General features: G+C 46.9%; 8 protein-coding genes across 8 annotated transcripts; 4 read left to right on the top strand and 4 right to left on the bottom strand. All coding sequences in view use genetic code 12, as the record gives it.

Moving 5' to 3' along the window:
• Positions 1 to 45: 45 nt before the first annotated feature.
• LODBEIA_P51760 (uncharacterized protein) lies at positions 46 to 4,188 on the bottom strand (the record flags this gene model as incomplete). Its single annotated transcript, XM_066975479.1, has 1 exon — positions 46 to 4,188. One exon carries the CDS (start codon positions 4,186 to 4,188, stop codon positions 46 to 48), a length of 4,143 nt encoding a protein of 1,380 aa, XP_066832114.1.
• Positions 4,189 to 5,326: 1,138 nt separating this feature from the next.
• On the top strand, positions 5,327 to 6,571 carry LODBEIA_P51770 (uncharacterized protein; the record flags this gene model as incomplete). The annotated part of the gene is made up of 1 exon (XM_066975480.1): positions 5,327 to 6,571. The coding sequence occupies one exon, from the start codon at positions 5,327 to 5,329 to the stop codon at positions 6,569 to 6,571; it is 1,245 nt and encodes a 414-aa protein (XP_066832115.1).
• A 90-nt stretch (positions 6,572 to 6,661) lies between these two features.
• Positions 6,662 to 8,965, bottom strand: LODBEIA_P51780 (uncharacterized protein; the record flags this gene model as incomplete). Its single annotated transcript, XM_066975481.1, has 1 exon — positions 6,662 to 8,965. The coding sequence occupies one exon, from the start codon at positions 8,963 to 8,965 to the stop codon at positions 6,662 to 6,664; it is 2,304 nt and encodes a 767-aa protein (XP_066832116.1).
• A 2,928-nt stretch (positions 8,966 to 11,893) lies between these two features.
• On the top strand, positions 11,894 to 14,287 carry LODBEIA_P51790 (uncharacterized protein; the record flags this gene model as incomplete). The annotated part of the gene is made up of 1 exon (XM_066975482.1): positions 11,894 to 14,287. The coding sequence occupies one exon, from the start codon at positions 11,894 to 11,896 to the stop codon at positions 14,285 to 14,287; it is 2,394 nt and encodes a 797-aa protein (XP_066832117.1).
• Positions 14,288 to 14,637: 350 nt separating this feature from the next.
• On the bottom strand, positions 14,638 to 15,981 carry LODBEIA_P51800 (uncharacterized protein; the record flags this gene model as incomplete). The annotated part of the gene is made up of 1 exon (XM_066975484.1): positions 14,638 to 15,981. One exon carries the CDS (start codon positions 15,979 to 15,981, stop codon positions 14,638 to 14,640), a length of 1,344 nt encoding a protein of 447 aa, XP_066832118.1.
• A 573-nt stretch (positions 15,982 to 16,554) lies between these two features.
• LODBEIA_P51810 (uncharacterized protein) lies at positions 16,555 to 17,874 on the top strand (the record flags this gene model as incomplete). Its single annotated transcript, XM_066975485.1, has 1 exon — positions 16,555 to 17,874. The coding sequence occupies one exon, from the start codon at positions 16,555 to 16,557 to the stop codon at positions 17,872 to 17,874; it is 1,320 nt and encodes a 439-aa protein (XP_066832119.1).
• A 20-nt stretch (positions 17,875 to 17,894) lies between these two features.
• LODBEIA_P51820 (uncharacterized protein) lies at positions 17,895 to 18,281 on the bottom strand (the record flags this gene model as incomplete). The annotated part of the gene is made up of 1 exon (XM_066975486.1): positions 17,895 to 18,281. The coding sequence occupies one exon, from the start codon at positions 18,279 to 18,281 to the stop codon at positions 17,895 to 17,897; it is 387 nt and encodes a 128-aa protein (XP_066832120.1).
• Positions 18,282 to 19,095: 814 nt separating this feature from the next.
• Positions 19,096 to 20,799, top strand: LODBEIA_P51830 (uncharacterized protein; the record flags this gene model as incomplete). The annotated part of the gene is made up of 1 exon (XM_066975487.1): positions 19,096 to 20,799. The coding sequence occupies one exon, from the start codon at positions 19,096 to 19,098 to the stop codon at positions 20,797 to 20,799; it is 1,704 nt and encodes a 567-aa protein (XP_066832121.1).
• Between the last annotated feature and the right edge of the window lie 231 nt (positions 20,800 to 21,030).

Raw genomic sequence — 21,030 nt, forward strand, 5'->3', positions numbered from 1 at the left:
TTTTCTATATCTATTTTATCTTGTTGTCCCTCTTTTCCATCACTATCAACAGTGCTGTGATGAATATGCATGTACAATAATAGCAGCTGCAGTCTGGATATTCATCGACCTGATGATGCCAACTTGCTTAATCTCAACACAGAAATCGAGTTCAGCCAAGATATCCCCTGAGATTCCTTCTTTTTCCTTACCGAGAACAATCAATGACTTTTTGGGAAAGACCAAATCTTTGTTCAATTCAACTGATTTATCCGTTTGTTCCAATCCAATTAGAGTATACCCCAGTCTCTTTTTCTCAATCAAGTAGTCCCGCACTTGCTCTGGCTTCACTTCAATCATTGGCATCCACCGGTCAGCAGTCACCGCGACAGTCTTGAACTGCGGGTGACTAGACACCTCCATATCGTGAATTGTAAGTAAACCAGCTCCCAAAACATCACTTAGCCGGCAGATACCGCCCAAGTTGGGGGGCTTATCGACCAACGAAGCAACAACAATAAGATCGCTTCTCTCCAAATTCTTGCCCGATTTCGACTCATCGATACTCATAACGGTATTCCAAGCGCCGCTCTTTGTTTGCAAGGGCGACACTTGTTCAACAGTTTCGGGCGATACGATGTCCTTTTTCTTAATAAGCGTGTCTTGATTTCTAGATGAAAAAGTCTCGACATCTTCTCCTATGGGGTGCCTCAACAACTGTTTTTGCTCCTTACTTAAAAAATGTTCAAATTGCTGTTTAGTGATGAAGTCCATATCGTCACGATCCGTCAATTTGAGAATGTTTCCACCTGCGATAGCAGTCAAGTTTAAATCTTGCACAATGTCCCAAATCAAGTCGTCTCCGCTTCGATAATTGCTAAATGAGTCCGATGTCACGGCACTCTTGTGCAAGCCGTTTACCACGTCTTTCAAGTAAGGGCTGATCTGTATGTCCTTTTTGTCAATCTCATTTTTGATGCAAATGACCATCGACAAGGAGAAATGGCGGATTATTCGTTTTTGGGAACTGGCGCCAGCAACAACGATATTGATGAGCCTTCTCATTTGTTCAATCTTGTCATCTTCTTTGGGCAATTGCACAATCATGAGGAACAAGATCCTCTCATACGAAGTAATGATGACTGGTTTAATGTCGTTGAAATTTAGCTCCAACTTTTTGAAAATGTCATCTGCCAAAGATTGATCCTGAAGCATCTTGAATGAAAGCATCCATTCAATGTACATTCTCGCCAACGGACTAGGGTCGATCTCGACATTTGTGAGAAAGACATCAAAGTCTATATCGATCTTGTCGATAAGGGAAACCAAAATGGCATAAAGCTGCAACCGGTACCACTCCTCGTAACTATCGGTGCGCTTGATTGGCCTGAACAAGTGATAGTCCTTTTCGTGCTCAAAGATGTAGTCATAGATGCTTTGTGCAAAGCTGCTAGAGCTGATCGAGTTGAATATAGCCATCAAACTGGCTCGTGCGCTTTCTTCTCTTGCTCCATATATTTCCCGGTAAATGTCAGACTCTTTCATTTTGGAGTTGGAGTTTAAAGCAACCTCGTTATCGTATTTCGCAGTTAAAATCTCGGTCAAATTGAAATGGCCATTTTTGGGTTGATACACCATGTATGCCTTCACAAGAACCTCGGGCAACCAAGTCAAGTCTTCAAATTCTTTTCGGTGTGCAATTTGAAAGTTGACAAGTTGGGAGACAAGAGCTGGCAACAAACTGCGTCTCATTGTTGAGTTTTCCAACACTGATAAACAAAGCCACTTCAAAGCTTCCTCATGCCCCTGTGTCAAGAGTAATTTTTCATGCAAAAAAGTTTTGATAATCGATAGATGCAATTTCCTATCCATCAAGTTTAACCTTTGCATAGCTAAGTCGGACCAAAGCTCTGCCATGTACTCCACTATATCCGACACATACTCTAGTTCAGCATCTTGATCCAAATACATCTTGAGTACTTCCACGCATGCGATTTTCCCTTCGACATTACCCAGCGTAGGGTTGATCAATTTCAAAATGTGCTGAAACTCAACAAATCTGGGTTGTTTAAAATAAGTCAAACTCAATGCCTTGTAGTACTCTCCTTCGACAGACTCTTTTAACTTGTAGAAATCGTTCTGAGTTTTCAAGGCAGTTTCCGAATTCAGGAGCATAAGATTGTGGAAGTGAACAACTTCCAACGGATCCTCAAACTTGAAGCTTGATTTTGCAAATAATTTGTTAAAGAGTTGGAATTTCAACAATGCATCCTTTAAAATCGAGGGCTTCTCCGCCTGCATCTCCGTCTTGAGTGTGGACCACAATTTCAACATAACCTCTTGTGAAATCGAAATGTTGCTTTTAAAGTTTGCCTTGGTGAGTGAGCTGAGCACTTGAATGTCATCCAGCAACAGCACGAGCTCATCCAAATGTGCCGGTCCATCCTCAAACCCTGCCTCTATCATTTTTGCTACATAATAGACGGAATCGGAGTTTTCCACGGGGACCTTGGTCAATCCAGCAAATAAGACCTGCTGATCCAACCCCAAATCCTTTGCTAGTGCCAACTTTTCCTCGGTGGCGCAACATGCACTCAAACTCACTTCAAGCAAGGTTCGATTCTTATGAACAAGATCGTATCCGTTATACTTTACAAACTTGGTCAAAAGATCAAGCAAATTTGCTGCGCTACTCGGTTCAAAATTGCGCACGAGTCGCAAATTCAACGTTTGACAATACAACTCTTGGAATTCGCCTTCGGAAGTCTTGTCAAAGAGCTCCAACAATAAAACATCATGGACGCCATACTGCAAGACTTTGCGCTCTCCCAACCCTTCGAGTAATCCCTGGGTCACCAATATTCTCGCTGGCGCAAATCCGTCTTTCAACGTCACGAGAACTTTCAAGATCGATTGAGCGACAGCTTGACAATCACGAGCATCGTTCAAGTTTTTCAAAATGCAAACGACAAAGTCTTTCAATCTATCAACATGAGAACACTCGACTTTGCCATAGACGGTCTTCACACTGAGAAGCGGTGCAGCCATCATATTTGGCAAGACCTCCTTTTCAAGCAACTGCAACGCTGATTTGATCAAGTACAAGTTGTCCGATGGGATAGAGAGTAGTAGTCTCAACGTGAACCTCCGCACCGAGTCAAGCGCAGCCTTGAACCCCGTAGATATCAACCCCCACCCCCACGTAGGAGCGAGCATCGATGTCGGTGATATGAGACTGACGATGTCATTAAGACCTGCCTCGGCTTGATGCAACGAGGTATCCACAGCTAGAACTTCGTATAGCGTAATGAACCTCGCCCATTCGTCCAAATATTTTTCCCTTTTGGTGACGTCCCAATCAGCATACGAGTTCTTGAAATTCACATTGATGGACTTGACAGTCACGGTGAGGATGGAAAGCATGAATTTTCTATGTTCATTGGAGTCACAGGTGAGTCCTTTCAATATGGCAGCCCAATAGTAATCATTTTGAATAAGCTTTTGGAAATCCAAGTCCTTGGACAAGTTGTCATTGTTAACTTTCAACCACCGGAGCCACAAGAGGTATGCCTGGTGTGCCGAGCGGGGGTTTGCGTTGCCCGAGTTTTCCAAGGCGAAAATCACCCGCCACAAGACGTTGAAATTTTCCTTGTTGGCGATTTTGTCGATTCTCCACCTTAGCACCTCGCCGGCCTTGTCGGACAATGCCACATCGTCGACCCCGAGCAACATCAACAAGACAAGATCAATCGGATGCGAAGGGATCGACTTGCCACTGCGGGTGAATACCAACTCCAACAAGTCAAGCACACTGGAAACCTTGGACTCGGTGACATCTGGGATAATCCGGGGGCTCGACTCTATTTCAAACAAATCGTAAAACGCCCCGTGGAAATAACTCCTGTGCTTTTGCGCAAACAGTTGCAAGATCAACCACGCTTGATCTAGCACTTGGATTTGCAAAGTCGACAAAGACAGCACAAGCTCAGCAATCTTTTCGTTATACTCGCCATCTAGAACATGCAGATCAATATAAGACTTGATACTAGTTACGACTGTACTATCGTCATCTAGTTGGTGCAAGTGGAGCAACTCGGATAGACTCTGTACATTTTCTTCTTTTTCATTCAACTCCAAAGCAAGGTTTTCCAACAATTGTATTTGTTTGTCATGATCTAGATACTTGCTGATTAGCGACGCCACGTCCATGACTTTAGCAAACAGCAAAAACAGAAAAAAAAGACAGAAACCGCTTGTTTGTAGGAGTATTTGGGCAGTTGAGGGTACGGTTGGAAAATTTTGGCGATCGTATCATCTTTGAGATGATGCGAAACTCGAGAATCAATTTTTGGTGCAAAATTCAGAGTTCCGGTTCAAACACCGATGCCTGGAGGGATTTGAGAGGGTTTTTCACGGTTCTTGATAGTTGATTTAGTACTATGGGTCACTTGCACTGCATTATGGGGAGTGGGGGGGCATTTTTGGCTGTCAGAAGGACATAAATTACTACATGTGGAGTAAGTGAAGATGGACACGTTTTTCGAATATCGAGGGAAATGCGAGGAGGAACCATCCCAAAGTCAATCAGGAGAAAGGTGCTTCTGACAGAATCGGGTCTTTTGATAGCAACCCAAAAGGCCATTTGAAGTGGCCTTACACCCACCCTCGCGGGTCTCGTAGTTTGGTTAGTACGCGGGTTCAACACGGGAGACGTGGTCTACTTGACCAACTTCCCATCTGAAATCTTGGGGCTGTAGACGTGTAAGGATATGAGCCCTTTGAGGCTCACCAGGAAATGTGTTTCCAAGGACATACGGCGTACGCCGTTTTCGCTCGATACTACTGAAGCAGCATAGGTTTCCATATCGAGCTCAATTGTTTTGTCAAGTGCTGCGTTTCGACCAATGGTTTTATCAAACTCAGTTACGTGGCATATGTCAGCCTCTTGTCTTGATTGGAATCGGGCCCATATGGCATAAAGATCCGACAGCAAGATAACCAAGCTGGCAAAGGCCCTTACCAGATTCAGTCACGTGATATACTCAAGTCACGTGATACACGTGAGTCACGTGACAACATATGAGGGAGGGGGTAGCAAAAAAACACCCCTTAAGAGCCCCCACCTTTCGGGATCTACTTCCCGTGCTTTCCTTCTCTCACGTGACCCACATCCGCCGATAAGCGCAATTCGGGTGCTCTTATCAAGCATTCCGCTCGCTTTGTTTTTATTAACTCATCATGGACTGTGGAAAAGGTTTTTCAAACAGCAGTACAAATACCAAGTTGAATAACCTCACGCTCGTTGCTTGTTATATTCCTCAATTATCCTCGACTCGAACGATTTTCAATGAACTCAACTTTGACTCACCGATTTGAAGATATTTTCGGGGTGCCAATCGACGACACCACCGTCGTTGGGTTGATCATCGCTTCGGTCATCTCCGTTTATGTCCTCACGAGCAGACTCAAATCCCCGTCCTCGGCCAAACAGCCGCGACAGTCCACCACCACCACGGCAAAGACGTCGTCGTCGTTTTACGACAAGTCGACGACCCCGAAAAAGATGGAGCTCACGCCGTTAACCGACTTTGAATGGGACAAAGCCGACGCCATCAAATCCATGCCGTTCAAGAATGCGCCCTACAAATTGACAATGGGGATCAAGAACTTGGACCCGCAGGACTGGCTCTTGATCGAGCCCACGTACAAGAGCCGCATCGAGACCAAGGTCAAGATCATCAACAACAAGCACCCGGACTACCCCGTCACGAAGGACTTGCGCAGCAGCACCATCTTCGCTACCCCCGAGGCCAGCGCCGCCATCGTCGAGTTCTACGACACGGTAATGAGCTACATGAGTGCAAAGTACCCCACCTGTTTCCACCTCGACTCCGCATCGAACCAGATCCACAACATGATAACCTCGAAATCGTACCCGGCACGCGGCACCGGCGTCGACCCCACCAGGCTCGAAGAGTACCTCGCCGAGACAATCGAAGAAGACTTCATCATCCTCCTAAAGGACCCCACCCGCAACCACGAGGAAGACGGAACCGAATACTTCTTCAAAGCCGGCGTCTTTGCCTTTGCAGCAGGTTTCAACCCGGGTGACCGCTTCAACAAACCGCTCTCGTTCATCCACCATCCAATCCCCAACTACACCGCCAAGCTCAAGACATCAATGAACCGCTTCTTCAACCGGATCTCCCCCGGTCAATTCGTGACGAGGTCCAACTGGTCGATGCAGACGCACGCCAAGCTCTACGTTGACGATGAAAACAAGGGGCACAACTTGCCGCGCGGCCACGTGCAACGGGCGACACCTTTTGAGGAGATGGATTTCAAAGCGATGCACTACCGTTCCGAGCGCCAGGTGTTGACCAAGTTAGAGCGGTCTCAAGCGGTGGTGTTCACGATCCACACCTACTTGGTTCCCTTGAGCCAGGTGCGCGAGGAGGGCAAAGAGGTGTGCCAGCGCTTGATTGGCGCCATCAGGGGGTTCCCGCCCGAAATATCGCAGTACAAGCGCGCTGATGAGTGGGGGCCCGCGGTGATGCAATACTTGAGCCAAAATCCAGAATCCTTTTCTTAAAAAAAAAAAAAAGGGAAATTGTATAGACGGAGAGACTATTTAATATATATGTAATTATATAGAGAGAGGAGGAAGAGAGAGGGAGGAAGGTTAGTATTTCAATATTTCATCTCGGACTTCTTCCCAGATTTCCACATTTTTGCGCGCCCAGTTGATCATGAACCGGTTGTAGTAGAGGAGAATCTCGTATATCATCTTCAACTGTCGCGTGTGGAACTTGTTCAAGTTCTTGTCGACTTCGTCAAAGATAAACGAGAGGTCGGCCAACATGATATCGTGGCACTTTTCGAAAATCTTGATCTTATCTGTCAATTCGTAAATTTTGGTCTTGCGCGTTTGTTGCGGGTTCTGGTCGATGATCTCGCTAACGTATTGGGTGATTTTCTTGAAACTGGGGATGAATTTGAACTTGGATCCGCTAGTGTGATTTGTTGTTGGAGACGTGGTGGTGTTAGCTTCCGCCGAGGCTCCGTTTGGTGCTGAACGAGGCACCGAATTGGATCCATTCAACTTGTACTGCGGCGGCTGCTTGCCATTATGTTGAGAATTGATCATGTGCTCCACCTTGCCCGCCTCAGCTTCAATTTTCAACAACTCATCCAATTCCTTCCTTTTGCTCTTGCACTCGCTCTCCAACATGTGTTTCTGCTTCAATTTCTTCGCTTGGTATTTGGTCACGTAATGGAGAATATCCGTGTATTGAACGGCTTCACCCAATGGCTCCGAGAATCTCGTCTCCAACTCACTAATAAGCGAATTGATGGTAATATACGAGCGATCAAAAATCTGGCCGATCTTGTCAAAAATAAAGTTCAACTCGTCGTCATTTTCATTGCTTGATTTCAATTTGTTATCTTCACTGCGCAGCAGCACCGATTCTGAAAAAATCAACGAGAAAGAATTGAAAAAACTGCCCAACTCGGCATAATCGTTGCTAAGCCCCATAAAGTTGGCCATGATGCGCTTGTTCATATCATCCAACCCCGAAGTGTCCACAATAAACTCATCCTGCTTCTGTTTCTGCAACGTTTCATGGTCTGGCTCCGCCGTCATGTCATTTGCATGGTCCGGCACACAGCCAGCAGCAGCAGTAGCAGCAGCACCACCACCACCGCTAGATATCAACTGGTTCGTCTTTTTGGTGAGTTTCTTGGAGTTATCCTTGAAAAAACTCATGGTCTTTTTGTTTGAAGGATTGGGCAAGTGGCGATAGATGGGGTCGGTTTTCAATCCATTTTCCGGGTTCAGTAAATAGGTATTCTTGGGCAATTGGCTCTGTATCAAGGCAATCTCATCCGACCAGTTGGCATTTGGGTCTAGGAATTTAGCGAAAAACTCGAGGTTTCTCAACTGGTGGATCTCGAGACAATTGTTTAGAAAATTGGCAAGTAGTCGTTTGCGATGCTCGATCAACTTGTTTCCTATCAAATGGCTCGAGTTTATATAGGCATACGAGGATGGTGTGGAGTTGGAGTTGGAGTTTGAAGACGAGTGCGCCGTGGCCGTTGTCGCTGCCGTTGCCGACGCCGAGGAGGAGCCATTTGTCGATTGCTCGTGGTTCGAACCTCCGCTCGAGCCGCCATTCGATCCAAACCCGTTGCCATTGCTCGTGTGTGCTCCCCCTGCTCCCCCTACCCCCCCATTACCACCGCCAACTAGCCCATTAAGCACCGAGAAATCAAAATAGTTTTTCGGAGGTATCGGCGGAATGATGATCAAGGGGAAAATTTTGGTCAATATATCGCGCAAGCTTTCGAAATCGCTATACCTTCGCCTCGTCAAAATCTCGTCATTTTTTTTATCCAAATTGATCAATTTGATGGTGTAGACAACGTATTTCTTCAGGGCATTCGCCATGCCTTCGTTGGAGTTGCCCGCCTCGGTGATGTGGATCTTGACGCGGACTTTTGGCTTGAGTAGTTTCGTGACCCGGCTTTCAAAGTTGATGCTTACCGTGTTGAACGATTCGGCGCGGGGCTTCTGTGCGGTGCGCGCTGCTAGCTTATCCTGGTGGTGGTGGTGGTGGTGTTCATCGGTTTTGTAGAGCAACATTGATTCGTCTTCGTAATCGTGTTGTTGCGTATGAGACAGCACTGCTGCTGTTGCTGTTGCCGCGTCATCTAGATCGGGGTCATTCTGATGTTTTTGAGATTGGCTTTGTTGGATGATAAAACTGGTTAGTCCCAGGTGATGCAGAAACGGATTGTTGTCTTCTTCGTCTTCAAACGAAGAGCGCACTAGCAGCGGCTGGCTTTGGTTGTGATTCTTCTTGGCAGGGTCCTCTTGCTCGTGACGGGTACCTTGAGATGTAGCAACTCCCGGTTCTGGTTCTGGTTCTGATGGTGGTGGCAGTGGTACCGGTGGTGTTTGCGCCGAAGTAGTTGCGTCCAACATCAAATATATCAGGCTTCCTTTGCGATCAGATGCAAGCTAGAAACAACTCTAGCAACAAAATTGTCGGTTCCAACAAAATAAACCGGACTTTACCGTCAAAATAAGGAAAAAGCTCGATTGTGAACCCCTACCGGTTGATGTAGAAGCAGTTAGGGGCGTTAAAATGAGGTTTGATCACTCCCACACGCAATAGGGCGCTACCAAATGCGCCCGATAAAGAATAGCGCCTACCGTTTGTCTGTATGCAGTACTGCACCTATCCCTGGCGGGGCTACCAAGTGGGCTCGACTTGTGGGGAATACGGGCAGAGGTCTCACAGGATATGTGTATTCGGGAAGAGGTCCTTGTTCTTTCTTGATCCAGAGTTGAAAGTTGAGGCTGTATTCCTGTCAAGGGAGAAGGGAAGTGGGGGGGGGGGGGCTGTTCTTAACAGCTAAAGAGCTATCTCTATCTGCTCTTGTGACATTGCCGGTGAGCCCCATAGTTTTTTCTCGCGTTGGCTCGCTGGCAAGAAGGTGTCGGCAAGACAACCCAATCGAGAGTTGGAATGACGGTTCAAAGCCGTTTCTGGTTTGTATTGGCTCGGGAAAACAATGCAACGTAACTTGCTGTTATCTCGATTCGGCTTCAGCGTTCGTCCTTGAGTAAATAGTTGCTGGAGGAGCAGGGGGTTTGGGATAGGGCATTATGTATTTACCGAGTCTTTGGTTCTCCTTCTATGTGTACACTTTGAGCTGGTCATTCTTTTACAGCAAAGTGGTGTGTTTCATAAAAAGTCAATCGGTAAGAGTCCTCTATTTAGGATCGCTTCTCTGGAAACCACTAATACAAAGTCCCTCTCTCTCTCTCTATATATATATCAGTTTTGTTTGAACCAATAAACTTTGCGATGGAAACGTCTCACGGGCATCAGGCCAGCTTGTTCGTGGTAATTGTTGGAAATTTGCAGCACCCCAGTTCAGTTTGTGCAATTGCGCAATTATGCCGCGCAATATCGAAAGCGCAATTTGTCTATTCGAATGAGCCAAAAGCGAGAGCAGTTGGCAGCCAATTTTGACAAAAGATCAACTCCATTTCATGGAAGAAGCTAGCCTACTAGGGTAAAGCGCGTCGCGGCCTAGCCACCCACCGAATATACCCCCGTGGCTGCTGATATTGACAAACCTTGCAATAGAGGAAGAGACAGCATGAGCGTGTTTGGTTTGGTGAATTGATAACATCACAATTACAACCGTGTGTACAGTGTTTTGAGAGCACGGGGCAAGATACACCACTGCAGCACTGACACGCTAGTATACTGGCTGGGCACTAACCAGCGAGAAAAAACCCACTAACAGAGTGAGGCGATTTGTTCACCAAGTGTCACTACTAGCCGAGATACAGATGCTTACATGAGGCGTGCCTCTCTACAACTACTGCGAGTCGAGGATCCATCTCTTTTCAAAATCAACCGTGTTTGCGCGTTCCCCTTGTTCCTTTTTTTTTTTTTTTTTTTTTTTTTGCTCTTGTCTTGATAGAGATTATGAGCTCGACGACGAGAGAGTATGGGTTGATCTCGACATCTTCAACCGCGTTCAAATGAGCTCTGAAACAAGACCGACAAAAAATCAAGCGAGTGTGCCATTAGAACATGGGCTGATCTTGTTGTTGTTCTAGCCCCCCTACCTCCTCCCTTTCTTTTTCTCGCGTGAGGATGTCAACAGCGCCATGACGTACAACCACGAGAGTTGAAAGGGTTTCAGGAGGGCAAATCATCACGTGACATTTGAAACTGACCCTAATTACTACTACTACTACTACTACTACTAGTGCTAGTTATACACCATTGGTAGGAACCCGGAGTGAACGAAAAACCAACCGAGGCGATTCTAGACTCGCGTCCAGTGGGTCTTTTTTTATTGTTCTATTTTTGCTCAGCAGGGGGGATTGTCTATGACGTCATGGTGCAAATGGTAGCGCCCAACCTACCCGGCCAACCAGTCATCCCACAGGTGTAGAAAGGAGCTTAACCACTTGCTGGGAGACAAAAGCACACCGTCAACAGTCAAGCCAGTGAGATATGCCGAGGAGAAAGCGAGCGGTTCAAGCTCTGGCTCCAGTCGAGTGCTTCAACAAGAGGAAGAGCTACAGGGGTGTGGTGTAAGTGCGAGAGAGCGCTGGCGACTCCGGTGGCAAAAGACATGAGACAATAGCCGGATATGAGCCAGGAAGCACAGCGCGTGGGGTGTAGTATCTTGCAATTGACATCATCGATTTGTCTGAGACCAGCTTGGGGCTTGACCTGAACCACCAGTGCACGTTCATCGGGCGGTGAAGAACCCAGCCACCCACCAGGGCCACAGGATACCCTACAAGAGAGACGGAGGTTGCACCATATGCAACCCTCGTCATCTCGCCCTGTCTCAGTCTTGATTTCTTTTGCCTCTGTTTGTAGAGGTGTACAGCGTGATGCAAAGTGAGAGTGGCTCATCCAACGGGCGGAATGTCTGCTCCAACAACAAGGGTTAGCAAGCGTCGGCTGTCTGTGTCTCTGGTCAGGTCCACCACCACCACCACCCACCACGGAGCCGTGGTGGGCGTGGTGGTGGTGGTGGTGGTGGCAGCAGCAGGGAGGGAGTATTTAACACCCACTCTTTCTCTCCTATAAATATTTGACAAACCACCACCGTCTTTTTTTCCACCACCACCACCCACACCTGCCGTTTTCCTTATACTTTCTTCAAGTTGCTTTGGGATCAGATACATGCCATAGCTGACCCATCACTTCTTACTCCTCCTACTCAAGCACTCGATAAAAGCACACAGTCAGTTTTTTTTTGGTTTTTTTTTTTTTTTTTCTTTTCCTTCTTTTTCATCCAGCTCAGGTTCGACACTCGTCCGTTTGCCAACCAACTATCCAATAGCCAGCAGAAGCAAGAGTAGACGATAATGACAACTGTCCCTTCAAGACTGGCCAGTGGCAGTCTACCTCCGTTGTCCAACATGGACTATAAACTATCGTCGCCCTCGCCCTCACCACTCAACAAGAACAGCAACAGCAACAATAGTGGGGGTAATACTGGTCACCAGCAGCAGCTCCGGCCTCAGGCGCCTACACTTTGCTCGTTGCAGCCTCAGAACCAGGTGCTGCAGAGTTACCCCGCCGGCTCGCGTCTCACACCCCCCTCGCTCAGCTCGGGCTCGATCGCCGGCGGGTTTTCGCTAAACTCCCCGTCGCCAACAACATCTACATTTGCAACCAGCTTCTCGCAAACCATCAACAAGCAAGACTTGCCCATTGCCCACTTGTCGAAATACGACTTTGTCTTTGACGTGCGGCCATTCAACTTGTATAGCAAGAGCCGTATCCAAAAAGCCATCAATCTCAGTCTTCCTTCGACGTTGCTCAAGCGCAACTCGCTTTGCCTTGGCGACTTGATCAATATGATTGATTTGGACTCACAATTTAAAGACGTTTTGTCGAGTCAGATTAGAAAATGCCAGTCAGACGATAGCGCCAACAGTACTAATGACAGTAGCAAGCTTGTCATTTTGATATATGACCAGTGTTCGACGGGAGATGCCATCACGTTTCCCTTGTACCAAACCATTGCCAAGTTTGAAAAATACCAAGAGAAATTTGACATCTACTATCTCGAAGGTGGCTTCACCAAAGCGATGCAAGCTGCACCCACCATTGTTGAAACTACACCAGTCATGCACAACAGCAACAATAACAGCAATGGCAATGGCAACGCCGGCAGCAGCAGCAGCAGCAGCAGCAGCAACAACAACAACAACCACCGCAAGACCAAGAGCTTATCTGGCTTTACTCTACCCTCGGCAACCAATTTCAAAACTAAATTTGTCCAATCGATTAAGAAGAATAATGACTATGAAAACAAGCCAGCTAATCTCAGCTTGCACGATAAAGATCAAAGCAGCGGTGGCAATCAACATGCCTGTAGTTATAAATACAAGTTGAGCGATATACCACAAGATTTACCATTGCCCAACTGGCTAACGTTTATCCGCACCGAAAAGAATGAAGATGTCATTAAGCAAATGATTGAAAAATTTAACAAGGTAGAAGATATCGAAAAGAGTAGACTAAACAAGATGTGTTTGAATTTCAAGAAACCAGCAGTGACCAACCCATCGACTTTGACTTCGACTTCGACCTCGGCCTCAGGCTCAGGCTCAGGTTCAAGTTCAATCTCAACAAGTCAAGAACAAGTTTATTCGCCATGTTGCCACTCTTGTTCTCATATCGATTTCAGACTCCCACAAGGTATAGAATTTGGCTACAAGAATAGATACAACAACGTTTGGCCTTATGAACACTCGAGAGTCAAGTTATCGATGGAAGATCAGCAACAACAACAACAACAACAACAACAACAACAAGAACAAGTGCAAGAGCATGCAGCTAGTGTCAATGACTATTTCAACGGTAATTATATCAACACCGAGTCTCTTGTGGATAACCCCTATACCTACATTGCCACGCAAAATCCACTCACTTTAACCATTGGAGATTTTTGGTCATTGGTGTCGCTGGAAAACATACAAATCATCATCAATCTCGACGCCAAGCCCGTTTCCTACTTTAACCACCCCAGTGTTGGCTCAATTGAATCAATCAAGACCACGTCGCCCGATTTCAAACTTCGTCGCATCAACGGTAACATCTACCATTTCCATTACCTCAGCTGGCCCGATTTCGGCTTGCCCCAATCGTTTAAATCGATTATCGATTTAATCGAATTCAAGAACAAACTAGCTATAAACCAAAACTTGTCACGCAAGGTTATCGTGCATTGTTCAGCAGGTTGTGGCCGAACAGGTGTATTTATCACCATTGACGCATTAATCCAAGGCTACTTGAATAACCGCGACTTTATCAACTCAACCAATGTCGATCTCGTCTATAAATTAGTCCAGCACCAACGTCGTCAGCGGATATCGATGGTTCAAACCTTGGACCAGTATATCGTGTGCTACGAGGTGTTTGTCAAGTACCTCAGTCTAGCCTATGACAAAGATCGCCAAGAATCAACGTTGCAAATGGCCAACATTTTGGAAATCATCAACAACAATGTCGAAGAGTACACGAGAAGAAGCGCATCCACGCCAAAGAGCTTTTTCGACCATCATCCACATCATCACCATCATGGTGTTGTTGGAGCTGCTGTAGCAGCAAATGCATCATCACCTGGCTTGAATCTCGCAAGCAACGCGATTCAAAAGACTCCAGCTGCAGCAGCCAGTTCAACTTCTGGTGGAAACAATGGAGACTATTTCCAAATCCAGAATTCTTCATTCCCCGTTAGTTCAAGGTGAGTTACTTTAGAAACCAGAGAAAACTAGGTTGCTGTTACTTTCATTCATTGAGTATTTTTTTTTCTTTTCTGTCAATAGGAATAGCATTGTTTATATAAAGAGTTTTTAATGAAAATTTTTGGGAATCTAGTTGATGCCAGTTGAGTAGTAAACTTAGGGAGTAGGATACTGTTTTACCCAGAACTCGATACCGAGAACTTAGCTTTGCCCACCTCCCCGATGAGAATCTAGTTGATAGCACGGTTAAGGAGATGAAGTTCCGCGAGAATAGCGCATTTGATGGATTGAAATCGTCCTTACAATAGTTCCTTACTTACATCTGAAAAATCCTGGTGACGGTGTCTCCATAACTACCCTTCCTGGTTCGCGAAATGTCTCTTGCATTCAGCAACGTCTTCCAAAGGCACACCAAACACGGGATGCACCGCCCTCGTAAACGTCTCCCCTTCATCATTTTCCCTTGCTTTGATACCGAACGCCAACACATCATCATCGCCTGCTTCTTCTCCACCTGGACACACATACTCATGCTCGCACAAGCTCAATCCGCAGAGACTGTAGTTAGTGTGGTAATAATCCGGGTTCTTACCTGGCTTATCACGGAAGCCACCGGTGCCACCATCAACTTGAGCCACCCGCAATAGATAATTGCTCAACGCCTCGTGATCAAAAACTCCACGCACTCGCGGGTCCATCACTTCAAGCATGGGGAAAACGGCCCCGATCCAGAAACTATAGCATGCGTCAACGAGCTTATTGCTGCGTCCATTGAACCCTCCTTCAAGCGTCATCCTGCCACTGCACCACCTGACAAGCGCATCAAAATCGAGTTTTTGCTTCAACTCCCGCGCATCGCGGTTCAAAATAAGCAACGCCGCCACCGCGCAAAACGTATATCCTCCATGCGCTTCGGTATGCGGCACACCCGCAAATCCACCTTCGTATGTCTGACAACTCAAGATCCACTCTTCTACTCCGGCGGTGATTTCCTCAGTTAGCACACCCAAGAGCGAGGCAATCACCAAGATGCAGTAAGTGGACCGAGTATCATGCTCGCCGTGCTGGTGCATGATGTACGATGATCCGTGCTGCTGACCCCTTTTCAAGCTGAGCATCCACTGATACACGCGCGGCTTGATCTTGTGTAAAAGTGGATAGTTTCGCGTTAGTACGAGAGTGAGGACGGCGGCGTATGATGACGCAACGTGGCCCATTTGGTTTGTGCCGCCCGCGATCCCATTGGCTCCGTCGTCGTTGACGCACCGCTCAATCTTGTCATTTATCAACTGGGGAATATCCGACGGGTTCAATGACGTGTCATTTGGCAGGATGAGGCGTTGCGAATTCAAAAGCCAGTACGTCATCCAGGGATGGTTTGCATCGAGGGATTTGTAAGCTGCCGGCATGACGGATTTCAACTTCCGCTGAGCGTAACTTAGGTGCTCTCGAGCTTGGAATTGCAAGCACGGCACGTCGTGATACACTTGTTCGATTTCCGCGCTTGTTGCCTTTTGCGTTTCCGTCGTGAGCGAGATATAGGTGGATTCAATCGGCGGGTGAATCATGGTCGAGGACGACATGGTGACATTCGCCTCCTCTTCTTCTACTTCTACTGTAGGTCGTTTGCGGCCTAGTAAGTAGGATAAGTAGGCCACTCTCGATCTAGCACCTTTAGCATCCTTGGGGTATGACATGAAATATATAAATGAAACCGAAATGGAATGAAATGGCACGGGGTTTGAAGAATTGCAAGATTTTGCAATCTGGAAAATTAGTGGTGCGCAGAGTTTCAGAATTGGGATCCCGATTTGGGAATGACAATTACGCCAAAAGTCGCCGATTTTTGTTCAAAAAAAGAAGAGAAAAGATGGTTGATGGTTGAATCGTGGAGAGATGCCTTATAAATGTGACGTTTGGGGAGGTTTTGGGTTGAATGGATGAGTTGATCGCCATGCCTCGGGCTTTGGTAGTGACCCCGGAAGCCAAGTGAATGGTGACGTAAAATGACCTGGATTTTCCCACGGAAGGGCACCCTTTTTCACAATTCATAGACTGTAGATTCAGGAATGGCCAATTGGCCCTTACCACTTCTCTTGGATTTTGGTTGCTGCCTTTGAAGGCGTTCTCTCTAGGTCCCGGATTCCTTTCATCTCTTTGGGCCCTGGTGAATGCGCAGTTCCTCTCAATATCAAATGGGGGAAAAAGATAAAAGGTGCCACTTGAATATATCCACCATCATCTATCCATCTTTCCAGATGAGTTCCATCATGGACCGTCTACGGTCGTTTCTACAGGAAGGTGGCTATAATAGAGTCGGTACAAATGAAGCCCACAATAACAGCATACCTGGTGGGTTCCCTGAGGAGCCGGTACAGCAAGCTCCACGCACAATGTTCAATACCCATTCCCTCGGGGAGGCGGTTCATAAAGTTTCAGCATGGATCAACTACCTCGTGATCCAGCCCGTCATCATCGTGATTGTGGTTCTTTTCCAACTCCTATCGAAATTCATCAATACGCTTTACTTGAACCCCGCCACCAACGGCAATCGAGACGACACCACTGACCCCATTGACAAAGTCAACAAGTTTGTTCGCAACTTGGAAGACAGTCTCCCTCCGCAGATGGACGCTTTGCTGCATCTTCCACCCTTCTTCCAAGGCAGTTATACTCAGGCGTTATACATGGCGACGCAGCGGGGCAAGTTTCTCTTTGTCTATTTGACCAACCCTCAAAATGAAAGTGCCTCGTTTATATTCAACGAAAGCATCATCAATCGCGAATTCGTCAAGATTTTCAAGGAGCTGGATAACCAAGTGATTATATGGGGAGGCGACTTGACCAACCCCGAGGCCTACCAGTTGGCCAACAGTTTGAACGTCACCAAGTTTCCGTTTTTGGGGCTCTTGTGCTTAACGCGCAACACCAAGATGACCCCCGAGGGCCCGCAGAAGGAACCGTCCAAGATCTCGTTGATCGCCAAGATGCAAGGAGGCTCGACGTCGAATGCGTCGACCAACGGCGCCAATTTGATCAAGAGCAAATTCATCAGCAAGATGAACAAATACGAGCCGGAGTTGAAGCTCATTCGACAGGAATTGAAGGACAAATACATGACCGAAGTGCTCAAGAAGCAACAGGAGTACAACTATTTGCAATCGGTGCATAAGGACATGATGAAAAAGGCCGAACGCACCAACCGGGCCAAGATGAAGGAGTACCTTGAGTTTCGAGCACCCGAGTTTGCCAACTTGTCTCAGCCGGCGCCAAACTGCGCCAAGATTGCGTTAAAGTTTGCTGATTCTACACGACAGACGGTGTATTTCCCCAAGGATATGCTAATTGAAGACATATACATCTATATCGAATTATCGAAGCGTCAAATGCTTTCAGATGAACCACCGCCATCGCCGAGAGTATCACCGCAGGAAGCCAAGCTCAAATTCAAGGATTTGCAAGTGAATTTCAAATTCAAGTTACTGTCTCCGTTGCCACCAAGAGTCGATCTCCTCAGCAAGAGACGCGAAGTCATTGAAAATGTCAATTTGGTCTACCCCAATGGCTTATTACTAGTTGAAGACGAATAACACCGTCCTTTCATCACACTTTATTTAGCGATTTTATTCTTTTTATTCTTATTCTTCTTCTCCCGCTTCTTCAACCCCACAAACCCATTCTTGACAACTTGGATATACTCGCTCCAAAACTGATTCAATTGCGCAACCTCAACAACGGTGCTCAATTTCACTTTCTCGCTGGCCAGTTTCCGATTATCTGAGCTATTCATGGACACGCGGATTAAAACAGGATAAGTCTGTTCGTTCGGGGCGACTTTGTCATTGCTGGCTACGTTCGTGGGAAGATCATCCGGCTTAGGGTGATGTTTGTTCTCCGATAACCGTTTTTGAGTTAGGTATATGGACGATTTGCCCTGGTTCTGCGACGCTAGCTCGTTTAGCTGCTTGAGGAACTGCGAGTTGTCCAATCTTGTCATACTGAGGAACGTCCCGCGGGAAATGACTATAAAGCAGACGGTCTTGCACTTGGAACCGTGGTTATCTTCTATCTTTCATCCCTTGAGGTTGTGGGTGGGAATCAGGTTGGTTATTTTTTCACCCTCAATGTCGCGGAATTTTTCGCCCGTGTCGCGACTTTGACATTGAACCAGCAGCTGGGTCCATCTACACGGGAAGAGTATGCAAGAAGCAACACCACGATGAATGAGGTGAATTTGGGCAATTCAAACCTTGGTTCAGGTCAATGTTCCTCCCAACCGTTCATTCTGAAAACCCTGTATATGCTTTGCCGTTGTAATCTTGTCGCTCTGGCAAAAAACCAAAAAGAAAACTGTGGTTGTGATCGTTGATGCCTTTGACAAGACAAGCTAGGCATGAAGAGTCCAGCGAAGCGACACAGCTCACGCTACGGACACAACCACGGTAGTCCTTACCGGTGCATACATGGCCTTGTGGCCAGGTGGCCATGTATGCACCGTGGAGTTCACAAGCCCTGGGGATAAGAGCAATCCGGAGCCTTATCAATCAACGGACCCCGCGGAGAGAGAGAAAATCCCAAATTCCAACATTTACCGCCCGGGGTCCACAACCTTGGAATCCTCCTCCGCCGTCGTCTTCAACACCAATTGAAACACAATTGATACCACCCCCCGGCTGGAAGTAAAACATATGAATCACTCCTTGTTCCGGTGAAACTTTTTTTTTTCTTCATTTTTTGTCTTTTCCTAGTGCATGACCTATACCGTGCCACCACGGCAAGAACTTTTCATTAACAAAATTGAATCATTAGCAATGCTGGTCAGTTCGCTAATACGCAAAATCAAGAATAGAGACCACGAGACTAGGTCGTCGTCGCATCTAGTGCCAAGGCTACTTGCGCTCATAGTCTCGATTTTCGTTGCGTTGGCCGCGGGCACCCCCTACTTGTACGGGGTCTACGCTCCGCAATTGATGAAACGAGTCGGGTTCACCACCTCGGACTCGGCCACTATTTCCCTTGCCTCGAACTTGGGTTCGAGTGTCGGCGGGTTACCGGGCGGCTTGCTAATTGACCACTTTGGGCCTCAGGTCAGCATATTCACCGGCTCGATGTGCATTTTTATTGGCTTTTTCTCGATGTACAAGATTTACCAGCACCAGTTCCACAGTCTCGTGGTGATTTGCGTTGCGATTATTTTTGTGGGCTTTGGCTCCATCACTTGCTTCTTTGCGACTTTGAAAGCTTCCCAGGCCAATTTCGCCAAGCACAAGGGTGTCGCGGGCGCATTCCCCGTTAGTTGTTATGGATTCGGCGCAACGGTCTTTTCGATTATATCGGCTACGTTCTTTAATGACAACGCGGGGGCCTTGTTGCAGTTTTTGGCATTCTTTTGCGGGTCTGTGACATTTTTCGGGTCCTTCTTTGTCCATATATATTCGAGTGACGATGCCGACGACGATGCAGATGGAGATGGAGATGAAGAAGAAGCCTTGAGTCCCATTAGCGAATATTCAAGAGATTCGCCTTCGCAGTCGACAACCGTGTTGCCCGATGACGAATTGTCCTTGTTGGCCGCTATCGAAACACCTGCGCAGTCAATTACAAAGGCTGATTCCTTGAAAGGCTCGATTTCATTTTGGGGAATCGGCGAACGAACTCCTAGGTCTTCCATAAGCTTGCAGGAATCAGAAGCTACAAACGCGGTGCGCAACCTCGGCAACAGCGAAGATGTAGTCACTCGCACCACCACCACCACCAGCATAAAAATCAAGGCTAAATTGCAGAGTCCGTACGAAACCATCAAAGAAAGATTGACCGATAGGATCTTCCTCATCCACTACCTCATTATCGCCATTGCGTCTGGGATAGGCCAAATGTACATCTACAGCATCGGGTTCATAGTCACTGCACAATACTACTACAACAAACACGACGGCGTGCCGCCAACACAAAACAACAACAACCACATCCTAATGCGCGCCATGGCAGCATTGGCGCACGATCCCGAAGCAGCCTCGCTCCAAGCAGTGCAAGTCTCCATCATCTCGATTGCATCATTCCTGGGCCGATTACTCTCGGGCTTCCTCAGCGACTATATCCACAAGAGATGGCACATTCAGCGACTCTGGATCGTCTTGTTCACGTTGGTGATCTTGGCCACGGCGCAATATCTCACCATAATCAACGTGTCCTCGTTCCATTTGACCTCGGTGGTGTCCGCGATGGTTGGCGGTAGCTACGGCTTGATCTTTGGCACCTACCCCGCGGTGATGGCGGATTCGTTTGGCACAAGGACGTTTTCAACTACGTGGGGCTTGGTGTGCACGGGTCCCTTGTTTGTGTTGTACGTCTTGAACAAGCTCTTTGGCTGGATCTACGACTCCAACACCGACAAGGAGAGTGGCGTTTGCTATCTTGGAAACTTGTGTTATATGGGTGCTTTTGATGTCAGTTTGTGCTTGTGTGGATTGTGCTTTGTTGTGACTCTGCTCTTGATATACATGCAACGGACCTAACCTGTCTTGACTTTTCATGGAGATGTGTGTGTGTTTTTTTAGAAGCTTGATTTTTAGAAATGAAAACTAGACTTATTTATTTGCGCAAGATGTGAAGTTGAACTGTGTGGGGGAGTAAAGTCGAGCCATGGCCAATGTTTAGCCTCTTTTTTTTTTTTGCAGCCATTGCGAAAGAAGAGTATCGCACATCCGCCATAACTCCTATTTCCTATCTCCCCAGCCCCATGAACG

The sequence above is a fragment of the Lodderomyces beijingensis genome (genome assembly GCF_963989305.1).
Source record: "Lodderomyces beijingensis strain CBS 14171 genome assembly, chromosome: 6".
NCBI lineage: Eukaryota > Fungi > Ascomycota > Pichiomycetes > Serinales > Debaryomycetaceae > Lodderomyces > Lodderomyces beijingensis.